A 26,537-nucleotide genomic window follows, 5' to 3' on the forward strand; every position below is an offset into this window, starting at 1 on the left:
AATATCTCTTCTCGGTTGGAGAAGAGCTGTGGAAAGGGGAGCATCTAGTGGTCATAAACCAGATAGTAACAATTACACAAGTAGAACTAAAAAAGCCATTCTGCTGATACAATTCTGCTGAATCCAAATAATAAAGCAGAACCTCAAAAGTAGTAACTCTGTATTACTACCTGAGCCACATACAAATTAGCAGAGCATGAGTAAGTTTAATTCGTGACTCAAAGATGAGTGTGGGAGAAGTCGGTTCCAGTTCATGGTGCATTGACACCCGTACTCAGAACTGTCTTTACTTGGGACTGCTGGTGTTCTTGCAAGGCTCACAACAAGGGAAGTAGAGAGGGCTTTCAACCAAACGAGGTGGATGAGGGATCAAGTTTGGATAAATGTAGCAAATCAAGGGATTGAGTTGAAGCAGAAAAGTAAAATAATAACAATTTGGGAAATGAAGGTCAGAGAATGGCAGGAAGGGACAGAAAGAAAATAAACTTAGAATATACCAGCTATCAAGATGGATGATATGAAGATAACAAAGACAAGTGAAAGTAATGGGTGCGTATCTAAATGTACGTAACATTCATAACAAAGTAAATGAACTGGTAGAGAACTATGAAGTGAATAAATATCATCTGACAGACATTACAGATATGTGGCTGCAGCGTAATAAGGAATGTGCTCTGAATTTATGACATTCAAGAAAAGTTGAGAGCTAGATAAAGGCGGACGAATAACCCTCCTAATTAAACATGGTATTGGTGGAGTAGTTGGAGATGATTTTGGTTCAGTAGATCAGGATATAGAATCAGTTCAAGTGGAAACAAGGAACAGTAGGAGAAGGAAATTGCTAGTAGGAGTAATCTACAGGTCTCTGAATACTAACTTTAACATATAAGAATATGTACCATAACCAATCATATAAGAAGAAATATTGGGCAGCATGTTTTGGAACAAACCAGAGAACAGGCTGAACTAGACTTGGTATTGTGCATTGCGACATAATTAAGAAAGATCTCAGAGTAATGGCACCTCCAAGTATCAGTGATCATCATATAATTGAATTTTATATCCATTTTGAAAGGGCAAAGACTGCGTTTAAGATGGATATTTAAAAATTAAACAAATAAATGTGTGACTTTGAAACTCTTCTTCAAAATGGGTTGGAGATTGTCTCATTGAATATTTTTAAGGTGGAATAGATTATTGTTGTGCCAGGGAACCAAAGGTTGTCAGAGGTGGCTGGGATATAGGATTGGAGCGCATGTAGATCAACCATGAATTAATTGAATGATGGAGCAATGATCGAGTGCAAATTGTCATACTTCTGCTCGTAATTTTCAGATTTGTATGTTCAAGAAGCTTACAAGTGAACTTGTATGCTGGACAGGGATAAGTTAGGATATTCATATGCCCACTGTACAAACTCCAGCATTTAAGGGAATTTCTAGATCCACATGATTTAGCATCTACACCTTGACAAAAGTAAAATCAGACTTATGCAGAGTGCAAGGAAAGGATTACATCTTTGTGACAGATTACTTCTCTAGATTTCCCATTGTTCAACAACTAAACAACACAACAAATACAACCATTGTGGCACAATGAGTGCTATTTTTCAGTTTATTTAGTATACCGGAACAGAGAGTGTCTGACAACAGATCGCAATTCACTGGTAAACCATTTCAAGATCTGTACTAAGTGTGAGCGACTCATCACATCACCATCCAACTATCCTTGCTGAAACATACAATAGAATCAATGATCATCAATTGTTGTGCAATGCCAGTGGAGAAGAGCTTACCTTCCACAGCAGAACCTAGGCTCAGAAGGCAAAGGTTAATTATTTTGGTTAGCAACCAGTTATGTAACCACTCCAAATCACAGGACTTAGTTCTTCAAAGACAAGGAGATTATAAGAGATTAATGGCCTGTGGGCAGGTAGAAAAATACCAACATCGAACTCTGGCAGAGAAGGCAAGTCAGAAATGCAAATGCAAATACTTGGATAGCAGCAGAAGTTTATAAAATGTTACAGTCATGAGTGATAAACCATGAGAAATCATAATAGGACTAGACCATTCTGCCATCAAGCCTGCTCCACTGTTCAACTAGATCATGGTTGATCCGATAGTCCTCACATCTGCTTTCCTGACTCTTTTTTCCTGCGCAACTCTTGATTTCCCTACTGAGCAAGAGACTATCTCAGCCTTAAATATACCCATGGACTCTGCCCCCACAGCTGTCTGTGGCAAGGAATTCCAAAGACTCAACCCCCTGACATTCCTTCTCATATCTGTCTTAAATTGACATCTTTTATTCTGGGATTGTTCGTTGTGATTCTAGATTCTCCCATGAAGGAAACGTTCTCATGATTTATCCTGTCAAGCCCCTTAAGAATCTTATGTGTTTCAATAAGATCACCTCTCATTTTGCTTAACTGCAGTGAGTAGTGTCTCAACTGCTTAGCCTTTGCTCATAAGACAATCTCTCTGTGTGGGAATCATCCTAATGAACCCAGTAATTGTGGTGCTAGATTGTAAGCAAACAGAAACCAGCTCAGACCAATATACTTCAATCACGCATGAAGAGAGTGAGGAAGAAAATTCTGATGAGGTAATTGTGTGGTGATGTTGAGTTACAGCAACTAGCATGATGATAATTAAGTAGTCAATTGTGAGAAACTGAGAACAGCAGTTGGGTATACATTCACCATAACAGCAAAAATTGTCAAACCTATGGAGCATCAGTTGTCAAACCTATGGAGCATCAATTGAAAATTCACTTGTTAATCTGCAACTAAAGATCAGCAACAAATGCTGGTCCAGCCAGGAAAGTTCTCATTCCATGAATGAATTTGAAACATAAACCGTATTCGGGGCTTGTTGCTGTCCCTATTGGCCCATGACCTGCAATGACTTTGGCAAATGTACGTGACTTCCTGACGTCTGGTTGGCCCTGACATGTTGAGGGATCCTGCAGAGTTGCAGGTGCCTCCTCAGTCATCAAAAGTACTTGAAGGCTAGTGTCACTGGCAGAGAAGATGATGAACTGTCCATACTCAAGGACTTAAGGGGAACCTCCAGGTAAAGCCTCTTCTGCCCTTGTAAGGCATATTGAAATAGTCAAGGATCTGGTGGAAACTCCAGAAACTTTCTCCATTTCTCAATTGCCGTTGGTGCATTGAATTGCTGCAATAGTAGGTAGGATTCATACAATTTTGACGTCCATTATCTGGTGTTGTGATCCTACTGGAGACTATTAGCATTTGATGAGGATTCTGAACAACTAGTGATTAATCGACAGAACTGCATCGCTGCATTTTGCATTGTTAAATAAAGTTAAAATTAAATGAAATTGGTTTAAATAGAAACCAAACTTAACTATAAACAAAAGTAAATTAACTGAAGCCAGCATTGCAAACATATTAAAATTGTTTGTAGATAATCTCCTGGCTCATTCATGTAAAGTCTCAGCTTTTAATAAGGTTTGATTGGGTGAATAGTAAGAAGTGGTAGTTGAGTGTAGATATAGCAGGAAAGATGGCAATTTCCATTTAGAATTTTCAAATTGCCAGGATTTTTTTTTGTGAAAGGATGTGTATACTTGCAGTGAAGATCTCTGTCCCTGATTAGAAAGGTCTGCGAGATTGATTGTTATAAGTAGGTTCTAGTTATCAGCAACTAACAAGATATAATCTGATATTCCAACTGAAACTGATGTAAAACTGAAGGATTCATAATATATACATTATTTTATTCCAGTTGATGGCAGACTTTCATCAAGAACATTATCTGCTCGAAGTCGCAAGGCCTCAACAACTTCTACCATCACTATGGCAGCGACCACTGCAAAAGGTCTGAAATTAACTGAGCCCAAATCAATGAAGGTAATTCACGCAGTTTCTAGTTTCAGATCTAGGAAGCATGTCCCTTCCTGTTCAGTTAGAGGAAAAAAGAAACCCACAGTTAATAGAAATATGCAAAAAAAAAGAAAAGCAACATGCCAGAAACAGAGATTTAATCAGCTTCTGAAAAAGGAAAGTTATCTCTGTTTTGTGTGAAATGCATAATCAGAATGTTAGCATTTTATGGCTTATTGATATCTGTAGCTATATGTGTGGGGTAAAATTAAACTTATTTACAAACATACGGTAATAATGAAGTATTGACAAAGAAAGGAAGGGATTTAATTCAAACATTTTTAATACTTCTATCCATTTATGATGTACAGCTGTCACTGGCAGAGCCAACACTTATTGCCTATCTCTAATTGCCATTGAGAAGGTTGTGAGCTGCCTTCATGAAGTGTAACATCTCATGGTGGAGTTTGACTGCAAGGAAGGCATTATAGAATTATGATTCAATTACAATGAAGCAACGACAATATATTTTCAAGTCAGGATGGTGTGTGAATTCAAGGATAATGCTGCCATCTATATTGCAATATTGCTCGGTCAGAAAAGTTAATGTATGCAAAAATGTTACTTATCCACAAAGACCCTTACATCCATACTCAAAGAAATAGGTCCAGATAATGAACAACGTGAAGTTTGCACTGTTGGTCTAGTTGACGAGAGCACAGGAAATAGTACAGCATTCGTAAAGGTATAGCTGGCAGTGCATCTTAAACTTTTATCACAGCATTAGTTTACTAGTCACTCCAGCATTGTACTTTCCAGTGTACCCTCTGTATATTTCTTGTTGCAATAAATTCAAACAGGCAAATAATAAATAATGATTTCCCTTCTTACACTTGAGTAGGCTTAGTGAATTGTATAAATATTTTGGAAAAATAAGTTGCAACATCAGTATTAAAGAAAAAACGTGCTGGAAATTTGAAATAATCTGAAACTCTATTTTGGAAAGACAGCAGGATATTCAGTGAGCAGTTTTTGTTTAGTAGCATATCCCTACGTGTGCATAGGGATTGAGCCTTGATGCTACACAAATCATTGACACCAGATGATTTTGGGAATTTTGAATTGGCCAGCTTCGTGAACAAACTTAGATACTATGTGGTAGCAGGCTATTTGAAGGTAACAGGTGTTGCAGCTGAGTTCAGTCATTTTCATATCCCAATACTTATTTAATTATTGATTCAGTATCTACATTTGCAAAATATTTTTTCCTTTATTGACCTGTCACTTACCTGTTCCGGAGCATACACCTCCCTGCATTTAACTGTGCCCCAAAGTAGTAACACATTTTTCAAATCTGTTTATTCAAGGGATATGGGTGTGGCTGATAGGGCCAGAATTTATTGCCCATTCCTAATTATCATTGAGAACATGGCGGTAAACAACCTGCTTCAACTGCTGCTGGCCAAATAGGGTGGGTAAACCCACAATACTGTTATGAAGGGAATTTGCGGGATTTTGATTCAGTGCCAATACAGGAATGGTGATGTAGTTTCATCTTTAAACGGTGTATGACTTTGAGGGGAACTTGCTAATCACATGATAAATCATTCAAGATTTTATCTCAATCATCTTCAACTTTTCATGTGCTACAATCTTGAAACAAGCTTCATATTCCGTATTTGCTGTTCTAGTTGAAAAGCTTTGACTACAAACTATCCATTTCCAAAAGTATTTAGTTGCAAGTAGCCCTGAGTGAAATTATGTGATGTGTAGCCATTGAGTGTTGAAATCCTGAATAATCAAAGCAGTGCTTGATAAAATGTGGGAACAGTTCCATGCCTTTAGTGTCATGTGATCCTGAGCCACACTGATGTATAATCCCAGGTTCAATCCATATTTCATGCTGAGTTAGCTGATTTTATCCAAGATGATGATAATCATGCTGCAGTTCTTGGTGAGGAACATACATAGAATAGCTAGCAAAACACATTGCTAGAAGACAGGTGCTGTCCAGTCAACTGAGCATAAGCACAAATCAGCACACTTAAGAGGGGCAAAAATTGAGGCATAAACAAATGAAAGCCTGGTTTATGCATTGATGTATTATACGTGGCTCAGACGTTACATAATGAAAGAATAGGGAAATGATTTTCTGGGTTTTGGGAAATTCAGCAAGATGGATTGGGAATGTCCTGGATCTCTATTGCATTTGAAACAATTTACCAGTAGATTGAATCTTTTAGGGAGCTTGATCATTGATTATAGCAGATCAAGTTATGGAGTTACAGGTATTTTTTCCATTTTTTTCCCATATTTTGATCTCTGGGATCAAAAAGAAATATTACAGAAGAGCAGTATTGACTACACATACTGCTTGCTTGTTTCAAAACTAGAATCACCCTCTTTCATTTTAGTTCCTAAGGGGTAAAGATAACATGATATTGACTTTGTAAAGTCAATATTTGTGTAGTGTTAATGTTGATTTTTTTTCCCCTTCTTTTCTGCCCTTCCTTCATCTCTCAATTTCTGTTAGATTTTCCTTCCAGCATTCAGTACAATAACAGCTGTAAATGTTCCAAAAAGAAAATTGGAAAATGTTACTGTTCTGGTTGTGAATGGGAGCCTGGAGACCTTCTGTAAAAATTGTGCATTGATGATTCCAGTGCTGCAGCACAGAGAAATAACAGAGCCACATCTCACTTGACACCTCTTTCCCCTCCCTACAGTGCAACCCAAAAACACAAAGGCAGCATAAATATATGATGAAACAGAAAAGGTGTCATGGCTTTCTATATTAAATGTCTGAATGCAGGGTCTCATTGGGACCGTATTTCAAATTCTGTTTCTGGGTAATTATACCCCTTAGGCTCTTTTGTAGATAATTCTATCCTGGTAATAGCTTCCACCAAAAAAGACATCTGATGCAAGAAACGCTCTGGTGTTGTTTTATTTTGAAATCTTGTTTTGTTTAAACAATATGGCAAAGTGTTATAAATTATTGCAGTATATAGTTAAGCTTGTTAAAGAACTACACACTAGTTTTATTTGCATCATCTGATTAGTGAAACATTTTAGGAAATTGAGACTGGACAGTGAAAAGTAGGCTGAAATATTCCTTTTTTGACTGAACTAGTTATTAAATAACCACCAGATCACAGATTTTGCAAATTAGTTACTAATTACTCCTGTTCAGCAGAGATTGGTTAAAATAATGAAACATTTATTTGGTGGCTTTAGCTTCTGGTGGCCAAGTCAAAATAAACAGTGGCACATTAACCTGGTGACAGTTTTATGAAAAAAATAACAGCTGTAACCACATTTAAAATCTGTACACTCCTTTGCTCATTTGCAAACTGAACTTTGTGAATAATGTTGTGCCTGGGGCGTTGTGATGTCATAATATATTACAACCCAACCTCTGTCTGCTCTTTGTGATCTGTGGATCTGTCTTATTTTTAATCTTGAATTTTGTCTCAGATGTTGGAATTTTTAAAATAAGAAAGACGTTCATAATGTATTGATCTTACATGATATTATCTGTTTCAGCGGAGTTAAAACAGATTACATTTTACTTGTAAATTATGATGAAAGTAGTGTGGTGACTTCATCAATCACATTTCATTGCTCTTAACTGTGAGGAGGATATCAGATGGGTGATGCATTGTTACAGCAGTTGTTTCACAGGTGAGATTGCTGGCAGTATGCGTGTTCACAAAAGAGAACGTTGGCTAGAATAACCTGTCGCTGATCAGATCTTTCCTTTTGTAATGTTCTTGGGTTACCTTTATAAAAAACATGGTTCTAGCTAGGATGAAGACTTAAAGTACTACTTGGCTAAATGAACCAGGGGTTTGGATTCATTTCAGTATGAACTGATTTCAGTTGAGACAGTACTTAGGCTGCCGTTGGCCTCAGTGCTTTTGAGCTCAAATTATAAAATCTGCTATGGTTATTATTCCTTGATATTCAGTGACTTCTACAGGAAATTATTGCACAAGGGATCTGATCTTACTAACTATCAAGTTATTCCTCATTAAATTAGCTTGCAGCAGTCGCTGTCTAAGTTATACATGAAGAATAGCCATTTGAATAAGATGGCTGATGCTCATTGGTGCCTGTAAATCTATATTGCAGTGTTCAAGAAAAGGTCTGTGCAGCCAATAGAAATGAGACAATGGAAGATTCTTTTAAAAATTATGGAACAAGACTTTGTTCCACATTGCCTATTGATCTGAATTTTTTTTAAACAAAAAGAATTGATTAGGTTCAGATGAGATGGGTATTGACAGCAACAAACCAAAAATGGAGTTTAAGAATCGAGCAGATTTTTATTTGAACAATTATCTGTATTAGTGAAACAAAACATAGTCAATGACTTTTAACAGCTTACGGAACAACAAATTCAGCAATTTGTTCCCTGTGGCAAATTATGCAAGTACTAAAGAAACACTGAAATATTCTTAGCCATTGAAATATTACCAGGCAAATCCATTGAAGTTGATAGCTGCTCTTGAACTGAGTGGCTTGCTTAGCCATTTCAGAGGACAGTTGAGAGTCAATGACATTGCTGTGGGCCTGAAATCGCATGTAGGCAAGATGAGGTGAGGATGGCAGATTTCCTTCCCTAAAGGATATCAGTGAGCTGAATGGGTGTTTCTGACAATGGTTTCATAGTCACTGGTAGATTTTTTAATTCCATGTTTTTTTTATTTGAATTCCATTTCCACCATCTGCCATGACAGGATTCAAATCTGGGTCCCCCAGAACGTGAGCTGAGTTTCTGGATTAATAGTCTAGTGACAATACCACGACGCCACGTCTCCCTTTTAATCAAAGGTGTCTAAAAGTACGAGTCTCAGATGAAGACACCAAACATATGATAGCTAAATTTGATGACACAGAAATAAATATGGAAGTAAGTTGTGAAAAGGGCAAAGAGTCTGCAGATAGACATTGAAAGTGAGTAGGCAAAGATTTAGGAGATGGAGTTTAACGTGAACCTATCTACACTGGCAGGAAGAATAGTAAAGTAGCATATTATTTAAATGGAGCAGAATTGCAGAGTTAGAACATAGAACATTACAGCACAGTACAGGCCCTTTGGCCCTCGATGTTGTGCCGACCTGTCATACCGAACTCAAGCCCATCTAACCTACACTATTCCATGTACGTCCATATGCTTATCCAATGACGACTTAAATGTACCTAAAGTTGGCGAATCTACTACCGTTGCAGGCAAAGCGTTCCATTCCCTTACTACTCTCTGAGTAAAGAAACTACCTCTGACATCTGTCCTATATCTTTCACCCCTCAATTTAAAGCTATGCCCCCTCGTGCTCGCCATCACCATCCTAGGAAAAAGGCTCTCCCTATCCACTCTATCTAACCCTCTGATTATTTTATATATTACAATTAAGTCACCTCTCAACGTTCTTCTCTGTAACGAAAACAGCCTCAAGTCCCTCAGCCTTTCCTCGTAAGACCTTCCCTCCATACCAGGCAACATCCTAGTAAATCTCCTCTGTAATCATCCTAGTAAATCTCCTCTGCACCCTTTCGAAAGCTTCCACATCCTTCTTATAATGCGGTGACCAGAACTGTACACAATACTCCAAGTGCGGCCGCACCAGAGTTTTGTACAGCTTTACCATAACCTCTTGGTTCCAGAACTCGATCCCTCTATTAATGAAAGCTAAAACACTGTATGCCTTCTTAACAGCCCTGTCAACCTGGGTGGCAACTTTCAAGGATCGGTGTACATGGACACCGAGATCTCTCTGCTGATCTACACTACCAAGAATCTTACCATTAGCCCAGTACTTTGCCTTCTGGTTACTCCTACCAAAGTGCATCACCTCACACTTGTCTGCATTAAACTCCATTTGCCACCTCCCAACCCAGCTCTGCAGCTTATCTATGTCTCTCTGCAACCTACAGCATCCTTCGTCACTGTCCACAACTCCACCGACCTTAGTGTCGTCTGCAAATTTACTAACCCATCCTTCTACGCCCTCATCCAGGTCATTTATAAAAATGACAAACAGCAGTGGACCCAACACCGACCCTTGCAGTACACCACTAGTAACTGGTCTCCAGGATGAACATTTCCCATCAACTACCACCCTCTGTCTTCTTTCAGCAAGCCAATTTCCGATCCAAACTGCTATATCTCCCACAATTCCATTCCTCCGCATTTTGTACAATAGCCTAATGTGGGGAACCTTATCGAACGCCTTGCTAAAATGCATATACACCACATCAACCGGTTTACTCTCATCTACCTGTTTGGTCACCTTCTCAAAGAACTCAGTAAGGTTTGTGAGGCACGACCTTCCCTTCACAAAACCGTGCTGACTATCCCTAATCAATTTTTATTCTTTTCTAGATGATTATAAATCCTATCCCTTATAACCTTTTCCAACACTTTACCAACAACTGAGGTAAGGCTCACTGGTCTATAATTACCAGGGTTGTCTCTACTCCCCTTCTTGAACAGGGGAACCACATTTGCTATCCTCCAGTCATCTGGCACTATTCCTGTAGACAATGATTAGTTAGGTACAGATTGATCTAGGTGTCCTGATACATGAATCACAAATTGATACCATGCAGATACAGCAAATGATTAGGAATGCAAATGTTATTTATTACGAAGGGAATGGAATATAAAAGCGGTGATGTTTTACCTCAGTTATATTTGGGCATTTGTGAAAACACATTTGGAGTACTGTGAACAGTTTTCATTTCCATATTTAAGCAGGAATATTGCATTAGAGTCAGTGCAGAGCTGATTCACTTGACTGATATCTGGGATGGAAGGCTTGTCTTATGAGGGAAGATTGGACAAGTTGGACCAGTGTCCATTGGACTTTAGAGGAATGAGGGGCGATGTTATTGAATCATGTAAGATCCTCAGGATCCATGGCAAGTTGGGTGCTAAAAGGATGTTTTCCCTTGTGGGGGAGCCTAAAATTAATGGACATAGTTTAACATAAGATGGAAATTAGAATTTTTATCTCTCAAAAGGTCATAAGGCTGTGGACTTCTCTTCTCATTGCAGCATCATTGAATATTTTTAAGAATGAGGTAAATTGATTCTTGACTGTCAAAGACTAACCTGTCATAGATAGGTGGGCAGAGATAATGGGAACTGCAGATGCTGGAGAATCCAAGATAACAATGTGTGAAGCTGGATGAACACAGCAGGCCAAGCAGTGTCTTAGGAGCACAAAAGCTGACGGTTTGGGCCTGGACCCTTCATCAGAGAGGATGATGAAGGATCTAGGCCTGAAATGTCAGCTTTTGCACTCCTAAGATGCTGCTTGGCCTGCTGTGTTCATCCAGCTTCACACATTGTTATCATAGGTGGGCATTTTGAGATAACAAGAACTGCAGTTGCTGGAGTCAGAGTCAATGCAGTGGAGCTGGAGGAATGCAGGTCAAGGAGCATCAGAGAAACAGGAAAGTCGACGTTTTGGGTTTACACCTTTCATCAGGACATGGGGACTTGGAGTTGAGGCACCAGTCAGATCAAACCTGATCCTGTTTGACTATTGGAGCATGCTTGAGGGGCCAAATTGCCCATTGTTCCTCCTAATGTATAGATTCTTTTGAGTCCTTTTTGAGGAAGAAGAGGAACATAAACAAAAAAAAAACTTTCAGTTAGGATTGACCGATTTTAAAAAAAATATTTCTGCATATAAGATCATATTGTTGGATTTACGTGTAAAATAATTCTTGAGAGAACCACAGATAATACAGCATGTATGATGAATTGTGTTAAAAGCATTCTTCAGTGGATGGAATGTATTGACTTACCAATGGGAATCACAGTGACTAGAGCGCCATCTGGTGATTTTTTTAAAAAAAGAAACATACTGCCAGTGCCGTTATTTGAAATATTAGGGGATGATATAGTGTAACTATCAAGAATCACCAGAATCACGTATTTATTATACGACAAGAGGAAGCCATTCACCCCATCGCATGCATCATTTTTCCCAGTGGACAATTCACCTCGAACCACTGTCACCTTGTCCCCTGAACCCTGCACATATTTTACCTTTTCAGATAATACTCCAATGCCATCTTGAATACCTCCACTGAGCTTGCCTCCATCACATGTTCAGACAGTACATTCCAGATCTGAACCACTCAGCAAGTGGGGGAAAAAAAAAGTTCTCCTCGAGTTTCCATTACTTCTTTTGCTTATCTCCTTAAATATGTGCCCTTCTTCTGAATCATCCATGAGTGGGAAATTTTCTACCTACTTTTTCCTATTCTGTATGGATCCTCAAGATTTTGAACAGATCTATCACATTTCCTGTCAACTTTCTTCAATAGAAATAGTCCCGACTTCTTCAATCTGTCAATGCATCTGAAGTTCCCATCTCTAGACTCGTTCTCTTGAATCCTTTCTCCAATTTATCTCAAATGCCTTCACATCCTTCCTGAAGTGTGCCATGCAGGACTGCACACAATATTACAGTTGAAGCTAAATCTGTGTTTTATACTAATTTAATATAATCTCACTTGCTGTTGTATTCCAAGCCTCTACTAATAAAGCCAAAGATACTGCATGCTTTATGAATTGCTGTCTGAACTTGTCCTACCATTTTTAATAATTTATCCACGTGTATATCCAGGTCCCTGTGCTCTTGCACAACTTTAGGATTTTATCCATACTTTATAATGTCTTTGTATCTTTCTTTTTAAATTGAGTCACTTCACTTTCCTCTGCCGTACATTTATCTTCAATTTGTCTGCGTGTTCCACCAACTAGCTTATCTCTCATTGAAGTTGAGCACTATCTTTGTCAAAACTTTCTCAAGTCTTGTACTATTTGCAAATTTTGAACTTGTGGTTTGTACACCATGATCTGCTCACTAATATATATATCAGGAAAAGCAAGGGTCCCAGCATTGATCCCTGACCAACTCTGTTGCAAATCTTCCTCCAGTCTGAAAAATGTCCATTATTCACTATTCTGTTTCCTATCACTCAACCAGTTTCTTATCCATGTTGCTGCATCTGTTTTAGTCCAAGAGTTCAATATCTATTTGAACTGGCATTTGTAAGAGTCATGCATACCGTGTTGTATTGGGCTTCAAAACTGGAAATAGATTGATGTTACTATCAAACAAACACTATTTTAAAAGATGGCTGTCAAATAATGCAGAATGTCGTTCAGTCATTTAACTCCACAAGGAATAAAAGAATTCATAAAGCAAAGCTTTTGCGTGCCAACTTCATTTAGACTGCTCAGTGTCCACATTATGCTTCATTGGTTTCACTCTTGCATTGGTGCTTTGAATGTGTTAGAAAGGCAGCATCTGCATTATGAGCAGCTATTAACAGATTATTGAAAATACCTCTGCAGGGCCAAATGAACAGATGGGTGGGAACACATTGAGCTTTCCCAGCACTTTCATAAAAGCAATTCTAATGGAAACAGACCAGGTTGGCACGAGATTATGCCATAATCTTACTGTTAAGTAATTTGATGTTGATGTCAAAAGAAAAGCACAAGATTAAGAAAAGAGATCGATATGGCCAATTTCTTTCTGTGCAGGTATGATCCCTGTTTCAGTGAGATTTCTGCATGGAAGGACCAGACAAAGGCCAAGCACACCCTCAAATGGCTAGAGGTGGAGGGGTGGTGGTGGGTGGTGGGGAACAGGCCTACAACATCACAAACATTACAACACTGTTAAATTGTTATTGCCCATCTAAATTGTGTTCCTTTTGTAAGATGTGGTTTCATTCCAAGGGCAGATTACCTCATGCATCACGACCACGCCAGTCCATCAAGCTGTTGCTCTCGCTAAGGAAATGTTTCAAAATAACATAATAAAATACCAAAACTGGGATAAACCAAAAGATAATATAATCACAAGAAAAAATACACTCCCAAATGAAGTATTGTATCTGATTATTATTACTATGGTACTTATAAAAATATTTCTGAGCACCAATTAGATATTTATAGTTAAAAAAAACTTTTATGCTTTTATCATTGATTCTTTCTAACTTGCTTAATGTAAATCTTAGTTGTAGGTTGATAGCGTGCACAATAACTATGAAGATAAATTGCTTACTCGTAAACAATATGAGATTACCATATTGTCTACGACCATTCTTTGAAGTTAGTCTTGCAATGCCTGTACCTTCTAGCTGCAAAACCAGTGAAACATCTTGCTGAACCATTGTATTTTGTTCGTGTCAAGAGATGATTTAAGGTGTAAAGTATCACCATTATATGAAATGCTAAAAAATATATGTTGAATTCTAAATGCTGTGCCTCTACCAGATTTAAACCAGTGTTATTTCCCCCCAAAAATATACTTAATTATCCATTTTTATACATTTTATGAATAAACAGCCCAAATTTGACATTATGTAAAGTGTAATATATTTCATTTTTTTTCATTTACAGTATGTCGTAATCTGCAGTGCCTCACCACATTTACAACGTACAATTCATTTAAGACAATACAACCCGAGGGATTTTACATAAATCCTGACCTCTTGTGTGCTTGGACAGTAGGGCCTTAAACAGTGGCCTTTCCTCATTTAGACTTTTCAGTGGCTGCCCCAGGTTTTTGTGCATCCCATAGCATTGTTCCTGAACTTTGGCATGTGCCATTCTGCAACATTTGGGACATGGACAGCTCTTTTCATTGGATACTAAGAAATTTTGGGCAGACCAAACAGCATCTCTTTCCAAACTGATAATCCTGTAGGAGCTGATGATGTTTGTCTTAGTGCACATCCCAGGGGTTAGTCTGGAACAAAAACAGAAGTTGCTGGAAAAGCTCAGAAGGTCTGGCAGCATCTGTGAATAAAAATCAGAGTTAATGTTTTGAATCCAGTGACCTTTCCTCAGATCCGAATCCTGCACTACAGAGCTGCTCAAGATAAAATCCACTGAATTTCTTTCTTGACCGTCTTTACAGAAGTACATTATATCAGGACGCGGTCAACAGTTTCTTCTCCATTGCATTGCCTGAAAGAGAGCATATTGTCTATCGAATTCAATATCAGTGAATCAGATCTCCAATACAGTGTCACAGGTTGTAGACACTTAGAATCAATTCTATTTTTGTCCCCATCATGTTGAATTCCCTATCTTGGTCATGCTGCCTCAAGAATCTGTTGTGAGAAAGCCAGACAAACACAATATGCAATTTCAAAGTGTTATGGGTAGAGGCAAGCAGATGATCCATTACCCTCAGTGCATAGCATAAAACCTGAAACAAAATAGAACATTACAGGCTCAATCTTAGCATCTGTCAGCTAAGTGTTTTTTGTTTGGTGAGTTACATGGTTGATTTATATCTTGTAAGCCTTGGTGGATGTTTTGGTGCTATCTTCGCAAACATGCCTTATTAACTATACACCATGCTCTTATGGTACCCTGCTTGTAGGGCAGAATACTAGCTATAGTTCACTTTATTTGTCCTGAACATGTCACATATAGAGTTATTGGTGCTTTGCTTTGCTTTGCTGATGGGGACCTGGGGACCTTGGTGGAATAGAGGAGGAGGGGTGTGTGGCGGTTGTGCATAGTCACTGCCCATGGAACATGCCTAGAGAAAACTTGCAGAAAGCAGCAACACCAAAGAACTTGAAGGTATTTCTGTAATAAAATGCAGAAAGCTAGCACATAGGTATAGTTGATAATCAGGAAAGCTAATGAAATTTTGGTCCTTATTTCGAGGGGATTGGAATATAAGAATAGGGAAGCCTTACTGCTACTGTAGAAAATGCTGATGTGACCACATCTAGAGTACAGTAAATGGTTTTGGTCTCCTTATTTTAGTAAAGATGAAATTTTGTTGGAGGTAGTTCAGAGAAGATTCTCTCAGTCGATCAGTGGTATGTAGGGATTGTTTTTATGAGCAAAGGCAAAACAGTGTGGGACTGTACTCACTGGAGTTGAGAAGAATGAGAGGTGATCTCAGTGAAACATGTAGGTTCTTAAGGAGCTGTACAAGGTAAATGTGAGAGGAAGATTCCCTTGTGGGCGAGTCTAGAATGAGAGACAGCCTCAAATTAAAGAGGTGCCAATTTAAGACTAGGATGTGGAGGAATTTCTTCACTCAGAGGGTTGTAAGTCTTTTGAACTCCTTGCCAAAAGAGTTCTTGGGTATATTTAAGGCTAAGATAAATTGATTCTTGATAAGTAGGGAAATTAAGGGTCGCAGCGAAAACGCAAGAAGTGGACATGAGGATCTTGTTGAATGATGGAGGAGCCTACTCCTGTTCCTATTTCTTACGGTTCTTACGGTTATCAATGACAGAGGCCCAAAGGAGCAAGCTAAGATCTGGAGACGTCATTTTATCTAACTTGAACGTCCAGAATTGTCACCTCTTTTTTTCTATGTGCCAAGTGGATATCAGTGAGACGAGTTGATGTGACAATAGGATATCAATGCATGATAGTAGGCTTCTCACTGCTTACTAGCAAGAATTTTGTCTCAGCATTCAAAACTTGGTTGGAAAGTATCACTTTTTGCTCTTGACTGGGAAATGCTCCAATGCTGATGTCACATGATTGTCCAAAATTTCTCACCAATGCCCATGTTCTTCAGAAGGTTACACACTCTATATATTTTCAACATGAAGAGAAAAACCTCAATTTCCACAAAATAGTTAATGTCTTAAATCAAATTATTTTGTCACTATGTGTCCCATTGTTGCATTTTGTGTCAAGTATCTGTAAATTTATAATCCACTGGTCGAGAATAAATTTTGAATGCTAGAGCAGTTGATTTGTTGTACCACCGAGATTTGAAAAAAAAATCTACATTTACTGGGAAGCTGGCATTTTCATTGCTTTGGCAGTGTTTTTTGTAAAATTACAGGACTTGGACAGAGGATCTTGATATACATGCTAAGTATAGAAATTTGCAAGATTATTCAATGTGCTGAATTATTGATCCTACGAATGACTAACAACTCCAAGTTTTCCTTTTGTGCCTCAATATAGCCAAAAGTAAAATGACAATTTGTTGACTGTTTGTGCTTATGAAACAAGTCCAGTAGCTTTGTTCCATTTTTATGTGTTTTCCTTCAGAACTGGCAACACGCTTGGTCAAAGGGATGCTTTTTCCTGGAGGAAGATGGTGGAATTGTCAGTCATCAGTATAGGCTGGAATTACATCAAACAACAAATGTTTATCTGACCATCAGACCATTAAACCTTAGCGAAAGTGAAGGTATAGTCTGCCAACTATTCTACAACACTTTTAACAGCATAGTTAGACATTTTTAATACTACAGACAATCCAAGCTAATGCAAGACATTTTGTTGTATGCCACCTTGTCAGCATGGAAAGAGGGCAATTTGCTTCAAAACGATACAGAATTCGTTGATTTCATACAGTGCAGAAACAGGTCATTTGGCCCAATAAGTCCACACCAACCCTCTGAACAGCACCCCATCAAAATCCATGGCCCCTACCGTTTCCCTGTATTCCTACACTTTCCATGGCTAACTCACTTAACTAACACATCCCTCAACACTGGGCAATTTAGCATGGTCAATCCACCTAACTTGCATATCTTTGGACTTTGGAACCATAGAACAGTATGCCTTCTGAGAACCAAGTATTCTTAATCAACATGCTGCATGTGCTCAAATCTTAAATGAAACCAAAAAATGCTGGAAATTCTAAGGAACATTTGTAGAGAGAAGCAAAATCACTGATTCAGGCCAACAACCTTTCATCATTAATGTGAAACATTAACTCTTTACCTCTTCACAGATGCTGCCAGAGCTACTGAGTGTTTCAAAGATATCTTATGTACAATCAGGGCTTTCACTATAAATGAGATGGAAGATCTAAACAATCTAAACTGACTATAAGCAGATAGATCACCGTGGAGTGGTGGATTTGGATTTTTGCAGAGTCAGGTTAACTCTGGAAGCCTTTTAAAAATAGTGAGTGGGACCTGATTTTGGGTTTCCTACCTCTGTTTTTGCCCCCAGGAATTTTCAGAGATTGATTATGGAGACCCTACGATTTGCACTCCCAAACCGGCTGGTTCCTTTGCGGAGATAAGCACCTTGTGCCCTGCTGCAGAATTTTCTTTCAAATAGGCTAGTTCTCAAGCACCTCATAGAAGTCACAAATTGTAGACTGAATTTGGAAACTGTTTGAAAGAAATGTTTAAAAGCTCTTATCCATGTCCCTTCCATATATCTTATGACACCTCCTTGCCTGCCTTGCCTCCCACCTAGTCATCTGCCATGCACCCACCCACCAACCCACCACCACCACCTGGAGTGAAACAAGTCCCTGCAGAGACCTGTATCGAAATGCAAATGGATTCTGGAAATGTTCCAACTTGAGCATCCTGTCTCATTAGCAAAAATCTAATCTATTATGTTAATCCAAGATTTAAACTATAGGAGTACCCTAGGTGGGAAGCTGGTTCAAAACAATAACAGGTAATTTTAGGACTGATTAGGACGTTGTTCTTTACTTGAAGAGTGATGGAACAGTATGTGAATAAACTTACAGACGCAATACTGGAGGCAAAACTTCTCCGATCATTGCATATTACACATTGCAAAAGGAGATGTTAGGATTTCTCTGGGTGGACGAATTAAGACAGATTATGAAACAACTCCACAGAGGCCAGAGGCCAGTGTCCCGTCACCAAGTCACGCTTTACTTACACTTGTACAATATATGGACTCTGAGCCAGTCTCGAGAGAGGAGAATCCCTGGGACTCCAGTTTATATCTGTCAACAAGATTCTCTGATTGAGTTGTTAACCTGGGCCAATCAGTGAACTCATACTCAAAGAAATCCACCTGGCCAACCTCATTCCAATCACAACAGATTGTATGATATTCCTCCCGTCTAATTCTCTTGTGATTATACATCACCCAACCACATAAAGGCTGATTTTGTTTGTGCTGTCTTTGCAGTGTCAGTTACAACTTAATAACAAAATGTAAATCTAGAGAAGAATTTATTGATACATCATGAAAATTTCATGTTTTTCTTTTTAACTTCTCACCTACCTATCTCACTGAAATACCTTCTGTTTTTTGCTTCTTGCCTCTTTTTTAAGAACTTGGTATCGGATTGGGAAGAGTCAGTTCAGTTCATGTAGTTCATGAACTTCACATTCTACATCAGTGTTCAGACTTCACACAGATCATTTTCTTCTGCCTTAGTAATGGCTGAGTTATTTTAGCTTATCATCCTGATGCCTGGAATAGAAAATAACTATAGAAAATAGAAAACCAGGTTGCTTTATGCTTCTGATTATTATCCAATGACTCCTAAAGGCAAGTGTACCTATGTATAAAGATAGAAATGTGCTCACTATGTGCGAGGGATAGCAGAATTCTAAATACATTCAACCATGTGTTTATTATTTTTCTATACCTTGTGTACAGGACGCATCTTCCCTCTTGTTACAAATCAGGCTAGGCTGTGATGACCCATCTAGTTCAACAGCAGTAGATGTTCATGACCTGGGCATGGAGAATGACTGTTTAAGTGAAGAAGAGTGTTAGCCTCTGGCAGAACAGCATAGCCTCTGAAAAGGAAACGCAATAATGAACTTGTAACTATTTTAAAAATTTGGTAACCACAGCTTCAGTGCCTGCACTATGTTATACGGACTATATGTTTTATCCTTTTTGCATTTTACTGTTCTAGATGGAAAATACATGAAATTAATGTATATGTATTATTTAAAAGCCTAAAGCAGTGCAGAGCAATACATTTTGTTACCTTTAAAAATGTAGAGTTTTTAATACATATTTTACTAATCCTAAGGAAGTTCCCTTCTGTTTGACAGGTGCAACCTCACAAATCTTTATAATGGCAGCACATCAATCACTCAGTTCAATCATTCACAATATGAGAAATGTGCATTCTGTAGTTTCATCTCTTTTTTATGAATTTAGCCTGATATGGCTGCAGAATTTCAGACAGACTATTTATGATGTGAAATGGAAGCAGACTAATTTTGTCTCATAATTCCCCTGTAAAGTATGTTTAAATGATTCCCCAACCATTTTGAGCATCTTATTCATTTTTAAATGTTTTATTCAACATGCTGTAATCCTGGATTATTTGAATTCTAAACAATTTCTCCACAACGCCATATATCTTTATCAGTTGTAATGTGACACTTGCAACACAAAATTTCACTGAAAGGTAGAAAAGACTTTTTTCAACAATATACCTTTCTCGTTGGATATGTAACAGTATTCTGATTGCAGTAACATTACATTTTGTTTCACATGCTCAGGAAAGCTATCTCCCTGGATGAATGTGGATACCTCATTATATGTTTTGAGGATCGATGGTGATTCTGAAGTTCTGGAAGTTGTATGTGCCACAGAATTACGAGAAAAAGAGGTAAGAATTACAAAGTCAGAAATAAAGATTCCAGATGTGATTTTTGCTGGCCAGTCACTTGTGACTAATTAATTGACATGTAGAGAGATAAATAACTCCAGATTTGGTTTTCAACACGTGTGAAATCAAAGTCATAAAGGAAACTGTGCTTCAGCTGGACCTTCTTTTCATCTTCTTCCATGAATACTCTTTCCTTGTTGAGTCATAGTTTCATTGCATCTCCTGGGACTGGCTGTGGCTATTAGTAAGTACTTTTATGTGGTTGATGTTGTAAAAGCCAAGCCCAGTTCTTTCCTCCCTTTGAGTCCCTAGACACATATTCAGTGGGGCTTGATACATTCTACATCCCTCCTGAATTAGAAGCAGAAATAGGCCATTTGGCACCTCATCCCACCCTCCCATTCAATAAGATGTGTTTGTTTTTCAAATTTTATGTTCCCATCTTCCTGATAACCTTTATTCCCTTGCTAATAAGAATCTATCTTTGTCTTAAAAATATTCAATTATCCCTCTTTTTGAGGCAAAGAATTCCAAGCTTGCACAGTCCTCAGAATGAGAGAGAGAGAGAATTCTTCTCACTTCTTTTTTAAAAACGTGTTTAAAAACCTAACTTTAGAACCATGCTGCCTTGTTCTAGACTCATCCACAAGAGGAAGCATCCTTTCCAAGTCTACATTTGTCAAGACCGTTCAGGATCTTGTACGCTTCAATCAAGTCACCCCTCACTGTTCTAAACTCGAGCGAAAACAAGACCAGTTGGTCTCAATTTTCTTCATAAAACAAAGTGCTCATTCTTCACATCAACCTAAGAAACCTCCATGAACTGTTTACATTGCACTTCATCCTTCTCCAAATAAGGTGACCCGAACTACCCACAGTGTTCAAGGTGTAGTTTCACCAATGCCTGTATAGCAGAAGTACAGCATTCTCCTTTTCCTGTTCACTTCCTCTTATTATAAAAGATAGCATTCTTAGCTGCCTTAATTTACTTCCTGGCTGTTATTGCTCCTGTAATCCAGGGAATTAACAAGTTTAGCATAATTTTGATCATTTTGTCCCAAACCACAAATTAAAGTCGGCATCTTCATAATGTGTGATGGTTGGATTATAGAGGTGTGTCATGTGACACTCAATGATGTAATTGAACCTATGATCGTTGACTATTTAGTACATGCAAACGTAAAGGTTGGGAGCAAGAGTAGCCCATTTGAGGCCTGCTCTCCATTCAATAGGATTGTGGCTGACTGGATTGCTCCACATTCCTGCCCACCCTGGATAACTTTATAACCATTTGCTTCTACCCCTTAAAAATATGCAAAGACTCTGCTTCCACCACGTTTCAAAGAAGAGAGTTTCAAAGTCAGTTATTTCAAAATAATTTGCCTGCATCTTTATTTTAAATATATGACCCCTTGTATTTAAAGAGTGGCCCCTAGCTGTAGATCCTGCAAAAAGTAAACACGTTTTCCATGCCTATCCTGTCAAGACCTCTCAGGCTTTTGTGTTTCAATCAAGTCTCCACATGCTGTTCTGAATTCCAATGGATAGAGACCTTGTGTGTCCAAACATCTCTCAAAAGATAGGCTGCTCATTCTAGCTATTAGTCTAGCAAACCTTTTCCGAACCACTTCCAACGCATTTTCATTCTTCCTTAAATAATGAAGCTAATACTGTACACAGTATTACGATACGGTCTCGTCAATGCCAATAACAGAAGCATAACCTCCCTACTTTTTGTATTTAATTTCTCTTCCAATAAACAATAGCATTCTATTTCCTACTTACTTGTTGCACCTGTATACTATCCTTTTGCAAGTTAGGCAGTAGGACACCCAACCCCTTGCATCTCAGAGCTCTGCTTTCCCTCACCATTTAGACAATTTTTTAAAAAAATCTTTCTTCTAAAATGGACAATGTCACGTTTTCCCATCTTATACACCATTTGCCAGATCTTTGCCACTCACTTACCAATCTGTATCCTGCTGCAGCTTTTTTATAACCCCTTTACAATCTACTTTCTCATCTATCTCTGTGTCATCAGCAAATTTAGCACCCAGTCCTTAGGTTACTTCATTCAAATCATTTAGAAAAACTGAAAAATGTTGAGGCCCTGGCATTGATCCTTGTGATACACTGTTTATTGCATCTTGCCAACTAAACCAAGACCTGTTTATGTCTATGCTGTTTCTTATTAGCTCACCAATCTTTTATTCATCTCAATGTGTTATCCTCAAATCATGAGCTATTAGTTTCCTCAATCACCTTTCATGTGGCATCATATGCTTTCTGGAAATCTGTACTGTACATTCACCAGATCCCTTTCATGTTACTTCCTCAAGGAACTCCAATACATTGGTTAAATAAATCATTTCCCCTTCACAAATGATGCTGACTCTGCCTGATTACCTTGAACTTGTACTGTACTATACTATTTTTAATAATAGCTACATCTTTCATATGACAGTCAAATGGCCTTTAGCTTGCTGCTGTCTCCCTTTCTTTTTGAGTGAAGGAATTACAATTGTTATTTTCCTGTTAATGGAACCTTCCCTGAAGATAGGGAATTTTAGAGAATTAGAATAAATGCATCAACTATCACGTTACCCGCTTCTTTTAAGACCCTCCAATGAAGTCCATCAGGACAAATCGCCCATGGGCTTGTCAGCCTGTAACTTCTAAAGTTTGTACAGTATCACTTCCCTCGTGTTTGTAATTTTCTTGAGTTCATTCATTTCTTCCACTTCCTGATTTACAGCTATTTCTAGAAAGTTACTTGTATAATCGGTTGTGAAAACTGATGCAAAATACCAGGTCAATTTACCTGTCATATCTTAATTTTCCATTATTAATTCTGCCAACATATTTTCAATAGGCCCAAGGCTCAATTTGTTAACTTTTTAAGACATCCATAGAAACTCTTACCATTTGTTTTATATTCTAGCCAGTTTTATCTTGTATTCTAGTTTTCCCTCCTTATTAATCTTAGTCATTCTTTGCTGGTTTTTGTGTTCTGTTCAATGTTCTAGAAAGACTGGATCGACTGGAATTTCGCACTATATTTGCTGGAATTTAGAAGAATGAGAGGGGATCTCATAGAAATATACAAAATCTTGATGGGACTGGACAGGCTAGATGAGAGAATAACATTCCTGAAGTTGTGGAAGTCCAGAACTAGGGGGTCTAAGAAGAAAGAGTAAGCCATTAGGACTGAGATGAGGAAGGATTTCTTCACTCAGTTGTGAACCTGTGAAATTCTGTACTACAGGAAGCTATTGGGGCCAGTTCATTAGATATATTCAAGAGGGAGCTGGGCATTGCCCTTGCTGCTAAAGGGATCAAGGGGTATGGAGAGAAAACAGGAATGGATACTGAAATTGCATGATTAGCCATGATGATACTGAGTGGTGTTGCAGGTTTGAAAGGCTGAATGGCCTACTGTTGCACATATTTTCAGTGCTTCTAGCCTGCAACTAAGTTTTGTGCATTTATACACTTGTTCTACACATTTGTTACTAAACTTTACTAAACGTTTTAGCTAACTATGTATAATATATATGCGTTGTTTTTAACTGTCAAACTGCTCTGTTGAGCTAAGGGTCAATGTTGTTCCCAAGTGACCTGGATTCTGGTGTTAAGGGTCTAATGATGACTGTGAATCCATTGCTGATGGAAAAACCATCTGGTTCACGAATGTCCTTTAGGAAAGGAAACTGGCCTACATGTGACTCCAGCCCCTCAGCAATATGGTTGACTCTTAACTGCCCTTTCGGCAATTAGGGATCGCCACAAAATTCTGGCCTAGCCAGTGACGCCCTCATCCTGTGAATGAATGAATAAAAGAAAGTCTTACCAGTTGAAAATCATCATTATGTTCTAGAAATATTTCTGGGCATACTAATCAAAAACCAACAGAACTGGCAAAATTAGTAGGGTTGTAAATTAAGTGAGTCTTTAGAAAGGGGAAGAAATATTAGAGCATAAAAGAACATTGGAGTATCTAACATTTATCAGTGATCAGAAAATTTCTAACATCCTGATTCAAAGAATTGTAAGTTTACAAAGTATATGGGAGAAAAGCAGCTTTGCACTGGTATTTGAAATAAAAATAGAGTATATTCAAATTCATTGCATGTTAATCATTATTTGAGTGCGTGTACTGATGCAACACTCTTTCGAATAATGTGATCTATTATTCCCTTTCCAAATATTAATCAGCTATGGAGTTGTAATACTTTATTTCTTTTTAATTGTCTGCTATTGTGTTAGATGACTTTGTGATGCTTTCCCAAATAAGTAATTCAATTATTTTCTGGCACAATATGTCTGTCTCATATTTCACAAACCTTGCATTCAATTTGCCACAATATCAAATTTATATTATTATTCCTGATCAAAAATAAGATGCCACAAAAGATTTATAACTGTATCACACATCCAGTAAAGTACATTGAATATATTAATAGTCTTTTAAACTTAATCCAATTATCCATTTTTCCTGTGCTTTATACATGCTGCAGGCATGATTTATTTTGTTATAGCAATGACAGTAATTTTTGTTTTGAGCGCATCTGGACGGGGCTTAAAGTAAGCAGAGATTTTATTTAACTTCCTTCCTATGTGAAGCTTAAGCGTTCAAATAACATTTCTTGGCTATTTGTTTTCTGAGACATTTTTAACATTACAATATTCAGTAATAATTAATCAGCTTGAAATAGTGAAGTGTATCTGACTACTTTATGTATTTTATGCATTTTAAAGACTTTATTGGAATAGGAACAGAAAGAAAACAGATATATCATTTAACAGAAAATCGTCTGATGCAAATTTGTTTATGAATTTGGAGCTGGGGTTCAGAAAAAAACATGGATAAAATGTTTTAACATCTGTTAACTTTGATACAACAGAAGTTTGGTTGGAAGGGAGAGCTTCGTTCTGGAATTTATCACCTTCTCCCTTTCACCACCGGCTGCAGACTAAGAAAAAGGCGGAAATCAAAGACCCGGGAAGCCAAACTAGTCCACAGAGAAGATGGCAATCTAGCACTCACTAAGGAATTCAGGTGGGGTTTATTTTAAAAACAGAAATTTAAATTGATCTGATCTTGTGGGAGAAAATCTTCCATATCGTGGTTTTGTTGGACAAATCCATCTATAGCACTTGTTTGGACAAATGAAAACATGTACAAGAATGCAGGATTAACGAAAGGATAGCAGGGTGAGGACAAGAGTTTAAATGTACAAACTGTATTTGAAAAGAGGTAACAAGCAGCATGATATTTTTTGAAGTGGGAAAGAAATATAGTAATATATGTATTTGTGTATAAACATGCAAATTATTGTGCAATACTGTAATAATGTTTGGTACTCTTAACCTGTTTCAGACATAGCACTTCAATTCTCTTGGCCTCTTGCAGAAAATGGATAACGTATCTGTATGGTACCTCGTTTCTTAACTATGGGCGTTAGACAAAAACAGCAATTTTTATTTTAACAGTATCATCTAATAGTACATCATCCTGACAATTTTAATTAGGAGGTATAAAGCAGTAACTTGTATCTGTTCTGTATTCTGATAATACACCCTATCCATTCTGAAATGTCTTTTCATTTTAATAGAGCTGCTCTGTCAGACATCTTTGAAATCATCGATTTAGATGGCAATGGCCTACTGAGCTTTGACGAATATAATTTCTTTGAGTTGAGGACCAGTGGAGAGAAATGTGACAGAGGGGCCTGGGTTGTGTGCCAAGGTGAGATGAAAAATTTTATCCAGGCTTTTGCAATTCCCATGTTTTCTCCTTAAAATCATTGTCTCAATTTATATTGATGACTAATCTAGGCAAGTTATTCAGTGCTGATGCATTTCAATGTCAGGGCTCAGAAATTTAAATGTGGGAAGGTGCAAGTAAGAAGGGAAGTTGTGCAGAACATTTTCACTTTAAGGATAGTAGAATTTTGAAAAATATTTCCAGGAAAAGATTGTTGAAGCTGATGGCTTAAGAAATGATAATAAAATGTGAGGCTGGATGAACACAGCAGGCCAAGCAGCATCTCAGGAGCACAAAAGCTGACGTTTCGGGCCTAGACCCTTCACTTAAGAAATGGATAGGTTTGTTTTTGAAAATAGTTTAAATTGTGAAATATGTGTGACGTGGGAAGGGGAAAATAATTCTCAAAGAGAACAAAAACTAAGTGCTGGAAAAGCTCAGCAGGTCTGGCAGCATCTGTGAAGGAAAAAACAGAATGAATGTTTCGGGTCCGATGATTCTTCCCAAGAACCGATGAACCAAGGAA

At 37.9% G+C, this 26,537-nt stretch overlaps 1 protein-coding gene across 3 annotated transcripts in view; it reads left to right on the forward strand.

Annotated features, from left to right (window-relative positions):
• efcab7 (EF-hand calcium binding domain 7) overlaps positions 1–26,537 on the forward strand; it is a 95,240-nt gene that overhangs the window by 32,207 nt on the left and 36,496 nt on the right. For all 3 annotated transcript variants that reach the window (XM_048538905.2, XM_048538906.2, XM_048538907.2), the window contains 5 exons: positions 3,756–3,880; positions 16,932–17,073; positions 20,135–20,244; positions 25,149–25,303; positions 25,860–25,993. In XM_048538905.2, the coding sequence (XP_048394862.2) occupies positions 3,756–3,880; positions 16,932–17,073; positions 20,135–20,244; positions 25,149–25,303; positions 25,860–25,993 (666 nt within the window). The remainder of the gene's footprint in view (positions 1–3,755; positions 3,881–16,931; positions 17,074–20,134; positions 20,245–25,148; positions 25,304–25,859; positions 25,994–26,537) is intronic.

The sequence above is a fragment of the Stegostoma tigrinum genome, chromosome 8 (assembly GCF_030684315.1).
Source record: "Stegostoma tigrinum isolate sSteTig4 chromosome 8, sSteTig4.hap1, whole genome shotgun sequence".
NCBI classification, from domain to species: Eukaryota; Metazoa; Chordata; class Chondrichthyes; order Orectolobiformes; family Stegostomatidae; genus Stegostoma; species Stegostoma tigrinum.